The sequence below is a fragment of the Chenopodium album genome, chromosome 1 (assembly GCF_948465745.1).
Source record: "Chenopodium album chromosome 1, dcCheAlbu1.1, whole genome shotgun sequence".
NCBI classification, from domain to species: domain Eukaryota; kingdom Viridiplantae; phylum Streptophyta; class Magnoliopsida; order Caryophyllales; family Amaranthaceae; genus Chenopodium; species Chenopodium album.
The window spans coordinates 2,867,073-2,878,553 of record NC_137834.1 but is presented as its reverse complement, the minus strand read 5'-3'; the positions used below and the strand labels follow the sequence as shown (position 1 = coordinate 2,878,553).

General features: G+C 34.2%; 1 protein-coding gene across 1 annotated transcript; it reads left to right on the top strand.

Annotated features, from left to right (window-relative positions):
• The first annotated feature begins 265 nt into the window (after nucleotides 1-265).
• Nucleotides 266-5,562, top strand: LOC145640041 (ACT domain-containing protein ACR4-like). The gene is made up of 7 exons (XM_081691355.1): nucleotides 266-608; nucleotides 940-985; nucleotides 1,082-1,196; nucleotides 1,312-1,379; nucleotides 3,969-4,571; nucleotides 4,672-4,776; nucleotides 4,885-5,562. Exons 1-7 carry the CDS (start codon nucleotides 535-537, stop codon nucleotides 5,227-5,229), a joined length of 1,356 nt encoding a protein of 451 aa, XP_081547481.1. The 5' UTR covers nucleotides 266-534; the 3' UTR covers nucleotides 5,230-5,562.
• The last annotated feature ends 5,919 nt before the right edge of the window (nucleotides 5,563-11,481 follow it).

Genomic DNA, 11,481 nt, shown 5'->3' with positions numbered 1-11,481 from the left:
AAAGAATGTGAATAGGGAGAAAAGAGTGGAAGAATTGACTAATGATGAGAGAAGCCGCCTTGATAGGAGGCATGAGGAGCATGTAATTTTCACATAAATCAAAGAAACAAAGACCAAGTGTTATTATATGAGTGTCAAAGATTGTAAGATTGTGGGTCCCTCTTTTTTAACCATCAACAAGCTTGGATGCGTCTCCCTCTCTTTGGCTCTCATTTTCTCTCTCCTCCTATTTTCTTTGTTTAAATTACAATTTTTTTCCCCAAAACTCTTCGCCAAACTCAAAAGCCAAACACCCCTTCTTTCTCTCTCCTCCCTCCTCTCTCTCACACAAACTCTACTCTTCACCCACCTTAGAAAAATTAAAAAATAAAGGAAAATTATACTCACTTATACACGCTCTCTCAGTAAAAGATTAAAACTTTGGGTAGAAAAAAAACAGAGGAGATAAAACAGAGTACCTAAAACAGAGCAACTCAAAATTGTTAGGTGGTTTTTTTTTTTTTTTTTTTTTTAATTTCTGAGTTGATTTTATAAATGGAATTTTGGACGTCTTCTCTTAAGGTGGACGAGGAATTTCAAAAGTTGGTCTTGCGTATGAACCCACCAAGGTTTTATCTTTTTCCTTTTGATTTTATGAGTTTTTTGTGCTTTGATTGAAATGGGTTTGATTCAATTTCTCGAGAAATGAGTGAATTTGATTGATTTTTGGGTTTTTTTGGATGCTGAATTGAAATGGGTTTTATTGAATTTCTCAAGAATTGATCAAATTTGATTGATTTTGGGGTTTAAAATTGAAATGGATTTGATTCATTTTATTTAAGAAATGATCAATTTTGATTGATTTTTGGGTTTTTAATTGAAATGGGTTGAATTTGTTTTCTCAAGAAATGGCCGAATTGATGAATTTGGGTTTTAAATATTCTTGTTTGCTGATTTCAGGGTTACGGTGGATAATTCATCAAGTAGAAATGCCACTTTGATTAAGGTAATTCCTCACTTTTTATTGAAATTCAATTGGATTTTCTTAAAATTTATCAATTTTCTCATTAATTTTTTTGGTGGTGTTGTTGGGATTTTGTAGGTAGATAGTGCTAATAAGAGGGGTAGTTTGTTGGAGGTAGTTCAAGTTCTAAATGACATGAACCTAATCATCAGAAGGGCTTATATTTCTTCAGATGGAGAGTGGTTTATGGATGGTTAGTGATTAATTATGATGCTAATCTTATACTTATATCTAAATTGATTAATTATGATGCTAATCTTTTTATTTTTTTCTCTTTCTGATTATAAGTATATTTATTTGTTTTATAGTGTTTCATGTCACGGATCAACATGGGAATAAGCTATATCAAGATGATGTAGCAGAAAAAATTCAACAGGTAAAATTATCTTGGAAATTGAGCCACTTTTAAAGAGTCATTTTGATTGGATTTAATTAAGCAACACTTACCTATTGAAAATTGAACATGAAGAGTACTGTAGTAGACATTGAATTGCCTAGATATCCAAATAATCAGAAACATGTACTGTGTAAAAGTAAAACTATAACTAGGTCAGTCCATAGTAGATTAGTGTAACATTTTTATTTGCTATTAATAGCTTATACGGTGTACTATAGGAGTGCATGGTTTATAAATGCAGACTCGATTTAATTGTCACATTACTAGTGTAACATGTGGAAACTGACTTGGGTAATCCTCTTTGTGAAAGTAGCATAATAAATTGTGCTCTCACAGTGGGAGTGCCAAAAATAATTCGCGCACTTACAGTATTGAATGTAGGGCTGGCAAATGGATCAGGTCGGGTCGGGTTCGTGTTCGGGTCGGCTGATTTCGGGTCAGCTACCCCTCAACCCGAACCTGATCCATTTAAGTTTTCGGGTTGAAAACCCCAACCTGAACCTGATATTTTCGGGTTCGGGTCAACCCGAAAGTAACCTGAATTAACCTGATTTTTTTTATCTGGGTTTAAATCAGGTCATTTTGACTTGAAAATGACCTGATAGTAGTCGGGTTCGGGTCAACCCGAATGTAACCTGTTTTCTAAATTAAGTTATTTAGCAAGTCTAATCAATTAGAAACAAAAATATAGTAAACTAAATAAGTAACAAATCAGAATTCAAAAGCAACTAATGTTTTTAATTTTTTTTACAAACTTAATACAACATAGTTCTAAAATAATGTACAACGTTGAAGCAATCTGAAGCAAGTTGAAACAGAGACTTGAAGCAAGTTGAAGCAGAGGCTATGTTTGTGGCGTGTGAGGATCCAAACCTGATAAAAACAATTTAAGCAAATATCAATAATAAAGGACTCAATCCCAACAATACAATAATATAATTATATAACAAACACAAACATTAATTAAAACAAAAAATACAATACCATATAATTAAATAATGGTTATAATAACAACTAAACAGCAAACAACATCAAAATTAGGCTTTAAATAGCAAAGAAAAACAACAACAATAGACATGCAAGATTCGTATTTAAACAACAACAACAAAAAAAAAATCATATAAAAGCAAAATTCAAAATAGCAATTACCTTGAAGGTTGATGTGGTGAATCTTTAAACACTTAAATTATGAAGGAGAGGAAGATCTAAGGATGGGAAAAACCGAGAATAATTGATTTGGATCGTAGGTTTGAAGAGTTTAGAGTTGGAGAGAGGAGGATAGAGGAGAGAGGAGAGAAGAGAGAGGACAGAGCCTAAACGGCTGATTGTGTGAGGAGGAGGCATTTAGGATTTTAGGGTTTTAGATACTAGTTACATATTTGGGCTTGGGCTGAATATTAATCAGGTTTGTTCAGTTTTTTTTTTTTTTTTTAATTTTATTTTTTTTAATACCGTATATGTTCGGGTTTATCAGGTCGAGTTCGGGTTGGCCCGACCTGATTTTAACCTGAAATTTATTTCGGGTTGAGTGGGTCGTTTTCGAGTTGAGATTTTCAACCTTAACCTAACCCATTTAATTTCGGGTTCGGGTTCGTGTCGACCCATTTAAGTTTTCGGGTCGAAAAAATCAACCCTAACCCATTTTTTTCGGGTCGGGTTCGGGTCGGGTTTTCGGGTCGGGTCAGTTTTTGCCAGCCCTAATTGAATGTGACAACTATTTACCTCGTATAGTACGTGTATAAATGAAGGTTGGGTTTATGGATTATGGTCCCAAATGGAGGTTTTGGGTTAAGTTTCACATGATGCAAAGTTTGTGTTCAATAATTGGAATAATGGTGGAGCCCTGGTTCTCCTAACTAAGTGGTTAAAAGGTTTTACAAGTCTGAATTCCAGCTAGTAAATTTTTATCTTCAGTGGGTTGCATGTGAGCTCCTGTGTTTTTTTTTTGGTTTGATGTGATTTGTGTAGGGTTCAGCACTGAGTAGACTGCTTTGTGAAAGAATAGTACAGTTTTTTTTTTTTTTTTTTTTTTTTTTTTTTTTTTTTTTTTGAGGGGGTGGGGGTGTTGTGGGTTGAAGGAGGATAGTTGAATCACTTGAATGCAGTGGACAAAGTGTGTGGTGTTCCCACATTCTTGGCTAAATTAGCCAATTTTCCACATGATTGTGTCCTACAATTTGGACCATGTACTAGTATGTTTCCAATCTTTTGTGGGGAAAACCATATATTCAAAGATTCAAGAAAAATACGCCAATTTATTCTTGCAAAATTTGTACAAGTAACATGTTGTTCTGTCATTGTCAATTTAATGAGGATTTCTGGAATTTTTGTGTTATATGACCTAGTTTAAGTGTATGGTGCCCGTGAGCATGTCGGAGTGTCAAGTATTCGAAATGGGTTTTTTTTTTTTTTTTTTTAAGTTCTAATCAAAGTTGAAGAGTCGATATATATCATTATAGCACAAGTTGTACGGAGTATATGCACCAAAAAATTTCTAAGTATTTTGCTGGTCCCCTTGTTGAATTCTAGTCCTCATACTCAAGTAGCTAACTGATTGTAACATGACAGTCACTAGGGCCAAGAGCACGTAGCTTTCGATCAAGGAGATCTGTGGGCGTGCAAGCTGCTGTGGAGCACACAACCATAGAGCTGACAGGAAGGGATAGACCAGGCTTGCTATCAGAGATCTTTGCGGTCCTTACAGACCATAAATGCAACGTGGTGGCAGCCGAAGTCTGGACTCACAGTTCGAGAATGGCATCAGTTGTGTATATCACTGATGAAGCAACAGGGTCGGCTATCTATGATCCTGATCATCTTACCAAGATTGAAAACCTATTGCTGGCAGTGCTTATGGAGGATCGTAACAAAAGGACTACTAATACTTTAGTCTCAGTTGGAGGCACTCATACTGAGAGGAGGTTACATCAGATGATGTATGCAGACCGTGATTACGATATGATGAACTTGAATGGTGTAAATCCTGGGTCTGGTCACTCTATAAAACCACTTGTAACTGTGGATAATTGCTTGGAGAGGGGGTACACCGTTGTAAACTTGCGCTGTCCTGATAGACCCAAACTGCTTTTCGATACAGTTTGCACTTTGACAGATATGCAGTATGTGGTTTACCATGCCACTCTCATAGCCGAAACCCCAGAAGCCACTCAGGTAATTTGTGTGACATATTCTTTGTTACGAAGTTCATTGTTTTGCTTATGATTTTTGCTTAATTGATTGGGTATTTTATCAAATTCCTTTCATTCAACAGGAATATTACATTAGGCACACTGATGGATGTCCTATTAGCTCAGAAGCAGAGAGGCAACGGCTAATAAATTGCCTAGAGGCTGCCATAAGTAGACGAACTTCTGAGGTAAGAGTTTATACAGCATCCTATCTCCCTTACCCTCGCTTTTTTTTTTTTTTTTTTTTTTTTTTCCCTGCCTTGTGCTAAGGATATGTTGAATACCTTCTTGTGCAGGGTATCAGATTGGAACTATGTAGTGATGATAGAGTTGGGCTGCTCACTGATGTAACGCGAATATTCAGAGAGAATGGCCTGTCAGTCACTCGAGCTGAGGTAACTACTCGAGGGTCTCAAGCTGTGAACGTATTCTACGTGATGGATTCCTCAGGAAATCCGGTGAAACCTGAAACAATTGAAGCAGTTCGTAAAGAGATTGGGCTGACAATTCTCCAAGTAAAAGAAGACGAGTACTCAAAATCGCCTCCTCAAGAAACAGGAAGATTTTCTCTAGGAAATCTGTTCAAATCAAGATCAGAAAAATTCCTATACAACTTAGGGCTCATAAAGTCATACTCTTAAGCAGTTTGTTGGTGAAGTAGTAAGCAAATTAGTGATTAGCCCACTGTATATGTCTCTTTTTTAGGTAATTTGGGCACAAAATTCAATTAGGTTTGACCAAAAAAGGTAAACAATTCAGTAGAAAAAGCTTTTTAAACTGATCTTCTGTTAAATCTTTGGTTCAGCCACAAAAGCTTTTTTTTTTTTTTTAAATTGCAGTCCACATATTTATCCTGTAAAGGCTTCTTGCAGAATAGTACTATATTGTAAATTCTGTCATCTTCACTTCCTTTAAATAGGAAGGAAAACTGTAAATACAAATTATTTTATGTCAACCTCATATCTGTGTCTAAAGTTTTGGATTTGATTTTTTTTATTTGCATTTTTTTTTTTTTTTTTTTTTTGGGAGGGAATTATTGACTGTTGGAGATGCTGTTCCTTGGATTGTTTTTTTGTCATGGGAATCTGAATATTGAATCACGAATCTACTCCAACCCCAACAAATTTGAAAAGTTGACCTTTTGTTTTGAAAACATATTAAATACAGTACAGTATTTGATTAATAGCAGTGCCAGTACTTTCTAGTTTCATCACAAACCAACCATAGTGACCACAGGACTTGTTTGCCACAGTATCAGAATGATTCACAAGGCATGTTCAAGATAATTAATTTATACCAAAATGGCTTTAATGACCTTTACACTTGCTCAATACTACCATTGTACTCCGTACTCTGTTAACTTTTATGTTTGATGCAGTAATCAATAACATAATACTCCCTCCGTTCATGTTCTTGTTTACATAAATTGACGTCAAATTTCACCGATCTTTGACCGTAAATATCTTTATTCTCACACTAGCAAAAATTATAAAAATTAGATATTAATAATGTACTCATCAAAACGAATCAAACTTTTTAATTTCATTTAAAAATATGAGTTATATTTTTTTGATAGATTTTAAATTAACATTATAATTAGTTATAAAATTTTGTAAAAACGTGCATGGCGTGGGACTTAGGGCCTGTTCTCATTGACTGAACTCAGCTGAACTGAACTGAACTGACAAGCTGAACTGAACTGAAATGAATATTTTATAAGAGAAGGAAATTAGGAGCTGAGTTGAAGTGAAGTGAACTGAACTGAACTGAACTGAACTGAGCTGAACTGAACTGAACTGAACTGAACTCAACTGAAATGAATATTTTATAAGAGAAGGAAATTAGGAGCTGAGCTGAACTGAACTGAACTGAACTGAGCTGAACTATACTGAACTGAACTGAATTTCAACGTAGGAGAACAGGCCCTTAATTTAGTACACAACTAAAACTAAGTATACAAAGTACAAGTATCTAATTATTTAAAAGCAAATGTTTTAAAGGTTGATATTTTGAAAATGTACACTAATATAGATCCAAATAAAATAAAATTTTGTAATAGTAATTCAATTAAAAAATATTTTACAAGACAAGTCAGACAACTACTTATTACCCCAAGACACCTAGACACATGGCAAACCCCAACTCCGCAAGAGTTTTGATCAATTTTACAGAAACATTTTGAAATCATGCACTATAATCTTTCAATTTAAAGCATTTTCGTCCATATCATACTTAAAATAACAAGACATTTTTCTTTACAGAAAAGGTAAATAAGAAGTTAGAATGGTTTTCTCTCAAAATTATTATACCATAACTTAAAAAAAAAAAAAAAAAAAGTTTACTATCTATAAATGGATCGATATCCGAATACGTTTGTATAAAATGGTCCAGAGAATCAACATAGTCTATTGCTCTATTACGCTTTCTATAAGTGGCAGAGTATTGTAAGTGGCAGAGTGGCCTTGCTGTCACGATCCGCTGAGATTTAGCCCTATGTCGCTTCGATTTAATTTGTCCCTCCCCCCATCCTATTCCCTAAAAACACCTATATTTTGGGAAACGAGGTTAGCGTTGCTTCTTATATACTAAAAAATGCTAAGTAGTGGATTGAGACAAGTGACAAAGCCAAAGTGTTGGGGTGTGAGATGGTGCAAGGGGGCGTGTGGCATGTGCATAAGATATGTGCACCCAAGGACAAGGCATACAAACAACTATTTTTTCGTTTAAGGGTATGCCATCGTTGGCTTAAGACATGGTGTTTAAGGATGGATGAGATGGTTCTGGGCATCATCCATGACTCTCAAGGCCCTTTGAGAACCCATGTAAGTACTTGGATGCATAATGTTGACGGGTGAAAAAATGATGTACGGAAGCCAAATTTGAAGACTATAATACACGAAATTGGAGCAATTTAGTATGTGTTCGGACCCGATGTTAGAAATTCACGGAATTTTACGGGATGCATTCCGAGGTCATATGATGTTGTTTGGACTCATATACAACCATAATTCGGCTACATAAAGGCCTCGTGGAAGCTTATAGCAAATACAAGTGCCGTGTACGGAAATCTGTAAATTCGATGTTTAAAGACAAATTGGATGGTTTCACCCACCCAATTGGACTCACCAAGGGTATTAGGGTCTATAGGTAGCTTCTCGACAATTTTTGTTCTCGGGTAAAAAAAAAAGTAAAAAATTGGCAAAATTGAAGGCTATAATACACGTTTTTTGGCCGATTTCAGAAGTTTCGGGACCCGGTGTCGAAAAGTCTCAAGATACCAGGGGTTACATCCATGGATCATATAATGTCGTTTGGAACCATAGATGATCATTATATGTAGCCATAAATGTCCGTGGTAGCCTCGAGTTTATGAAATCGGTGCAAGTTGTAAACGGGTAAATTGACAGTTTGAAGGTATATTGGATGGTTTTACCCACCCAAATGGACTCCCGGGGTGTATTAGGGTCCATGGAAAGCATCTCGGCAATTTTTATTTTCAAGTCTAAAAAAGTGAAAATTTGTCCAAAATTGAAGGCTAATACACGATTTCGGGTCATTTTTTGACATTTTTCAAAAAATGAATTTAATACTTGGGGTGACTCTCGGGGTCAACTAAGGTGGTTTGAAACCATAACACACCTATAAAGATATCTATGAAGTACCAAGAATGAGTTCTGTTTTTATTTTGAAGTTTTATTGGAATATAATGATGTCACAAAAGTATATTAAAGTGATATTAATTGACAATAATGATGTCATAAAAGTATATTATGATGTCATAAAAGTATATTGAAGTGATATGGCTTGACAATAATGATTTCATATACTTCCTCCGTTCTTTTATTATTGCACCATAGAGGTTGTCACACTTTTTTTTGGTAGTGGGAAAATGGAAGAGAGAGAGAGGTAGAATTACAAAGTTATCCATGTAATGTAAGCATAAACTAAAGAATCAAGTGGCAAAAGTAAGGGTATATTGGGTATTTATAGTGTGAACATAGATATTTTGTTTCCCAAAATAGAAATGGTGCAATATTTGTGAAACTTCCTTAAAAGGTAAGTGGTGCAATAAATAAAAAACGGGGGAAGTAATAATGATGGAAGTGATATTACTTGACAATAATGATGTCATGTAAGTATAATGATGTCATATATGTAATTATATTTACAATGATGTGATGTCATAGTATGATGGGACTTGACAATAGTGATGCGATGTGACTTCACACTATGGTTTGGAATTGGAAAAGAACACGTGTTATATAGATGTAACTATGGATAGTCATACTACTATTCACATATGTGTTGATTTCGATTGATAGACTATGGATAGTTATAATACTTTTATGGAATCATCATACTAGTACTATTCGTGTTTGTAATCTAAGTATCACATCTCATCTCATATTCCATCATCAATTTACACACAAACTGTCCCTCAATCACCATTTCATGGGGTCAATTAGCACATTCTTGGTATAAAATAACCTCGAAAAATGAGCAGAAAGGGTAGTATGGGATGTACCAAAGTTTCAAAATTACATCCCCCTACCATTCCAAACCTTTTCCCCATGTTCTGGGGTTGTTTCAACAACTTTTCCGGTTTTTCCAATTACCGCTTTTTTTCTCGTATTTTCCATTTTTGGGGTCCACAAAAAATATTTTTTGGAAAAAAAAAACTGTCAAAATGAAGATTAATTCCCATTTTTTGGATTCCATTAAAAAAAAAATGGGTGTTATTATCACATTTTTTTGAAGTTTTGATCCATTATTGTGTTACTGTCAGTCGAGTGTTCACTATAATTTTACAAGGGGTTCAATATAAAGCTCTTTAGGGGAAGGTGGACAACTCAAGCTTGAATATCTAAAATTTAGTTATTCAAGCTTGGGGCCTTCTCCGGACCTGAGGTAGATTGTGTGCATTGCCATACGCTATATGCACACAGAAATCTCACCGGGGGCGAGGCGAAAATTATGACAGTATCATAGCTTCAAGGCCGGGAATGTTGACCCAGCCATATAAATACTCCCTCCGTGTTTTTTTTTTTTTTTTTTTTTTTTTTGCATCACTTTCCTTTTATGGTTGTTTTTTTAAATACATCACTTCTATATTTGGTAACTTTATACTATATTCTCTCTCTTACTTTAAACCCTACTCAAATTATTTTACTATTTCTCTCTCTTTTATGGTCACCACTTAAATAAATATAAAAATATCTATCATCTCTCACATACTTTCTCTTTCATGATCCACGTCTTACTTTTAGTATAATAATTTATTTCCTCACTCACATTATTATATAAGTCTCCTGAAACTTCGTGCATTCCCAATTGATGCAAATAATTTAAAAAAAAAAAAAACGGAGGGAGTGTACAAATTTGCCAAAAATATTAAATTCCTTTGAAGGTAAATTAAAATCTACTCTTAAATACTTCATATATTTGTTTTAAAAAATAAAAATACTTCGTATATTCCCTCGTAAATTTTTTATTATTATTATTATTATTATTATTATTATTATTATTTTAGGTAAGATAATGAAGGGCTCTTCCATACTAGAAAACTTCATGGTTTAATGAACCCGGCCTGAGTAAATGGGCTAGATAATTTGGGAGAGTGGCCTGGAAAAAGGTAAGAGAATCTCATTTTTAAATTGTTATTAATAGAGATTAAATCATTAAACCTTCAACTTATGGTTGAAAACCTAAAATGTGCATTAGCAAAGTATGGTATACCATGTTTCTCTAGTCGTATATACACTTTGACTGGAAATTTAAAAGCAATGATGACAAGAATCATGGATGTGATGATGAGCAAAGCAACGAGTCAGCAATCCAAATAGTGCAGCAAACTGTGCTAATACTGAATACTGATAAAGATTCCAAAAGGAAAAAAAAAATAAAAATAAATCACTGAGCTTGTTAATTACTTCCATTTGTTTCCTTACAAAAAATAAAAATTAAAACTGTTATTTATATTTCAAGTTTTCAGTCTGAGGTTAAATGGAGTCCCATCCAAATAACCGAAAGTGGCCAATTTGGATTCCAGAACTTGACCAAAATTAAAGATGTCCTCCACATTTGGAAGACTTTTTTATTTGGTACATCATTGCTTTTTCAGATTGATGCAATTATGTACCCACCACAATTAATTTTTATTTTTTTAAAAAAATAAGGTAGAACAACCCTTTATTTTTTATTTTAAATAGTGTAACAAAATAAGATAATCCGTTTTTTTATTTATTTGTCTTCTATGACTTTTTACAGCGTTTAAAACACGTCATAAAATATAAAAATATTTAGCTTGTTATATAAAAATTAAATATAAAAAAAACTAATGTTCTAAAACTAGATATTGGAATTAATGAATCTAAGTATCTAACTACATATTCTTTACGTGCTCGAAACAATGTTGGTGGTTTCACTAAGGTAAAAGTATGAGTAAAATATACCATTAATTTTAATTATAATGTTAAAGGTCTTTCACGGTGAGTGCTGTTGTGGGTAAAAATACCCTGTACACGTGGACAAATCCCATAGTGACACGTGACCCAATTATAGGGTGACACGTGCACTAGTGGAATAATAGCTATCCGTAACGGGCAAAAATAGCCTATCCGTAACGGGCAGCGGGCGTTACGTATGCTGCCGTTACGGATAGGCTATCTTATTCGTAACGGGCAGTCAAATTGCCCGTTACGAATAACCCGTTATTTGTAACGGACAGTTTGACTGCCCGTTACGAATAACGGGGTTATTTGTAACGGGCAGTCAAACTGTCCGTTACAAATACTATTGAACCCAAATTAAAAAAAAAAAATGCAACAGGTGATACCTGCTACACTACTAATTGATAATCTTCTATGATGCCAAATTTTAATTACTATTATCAA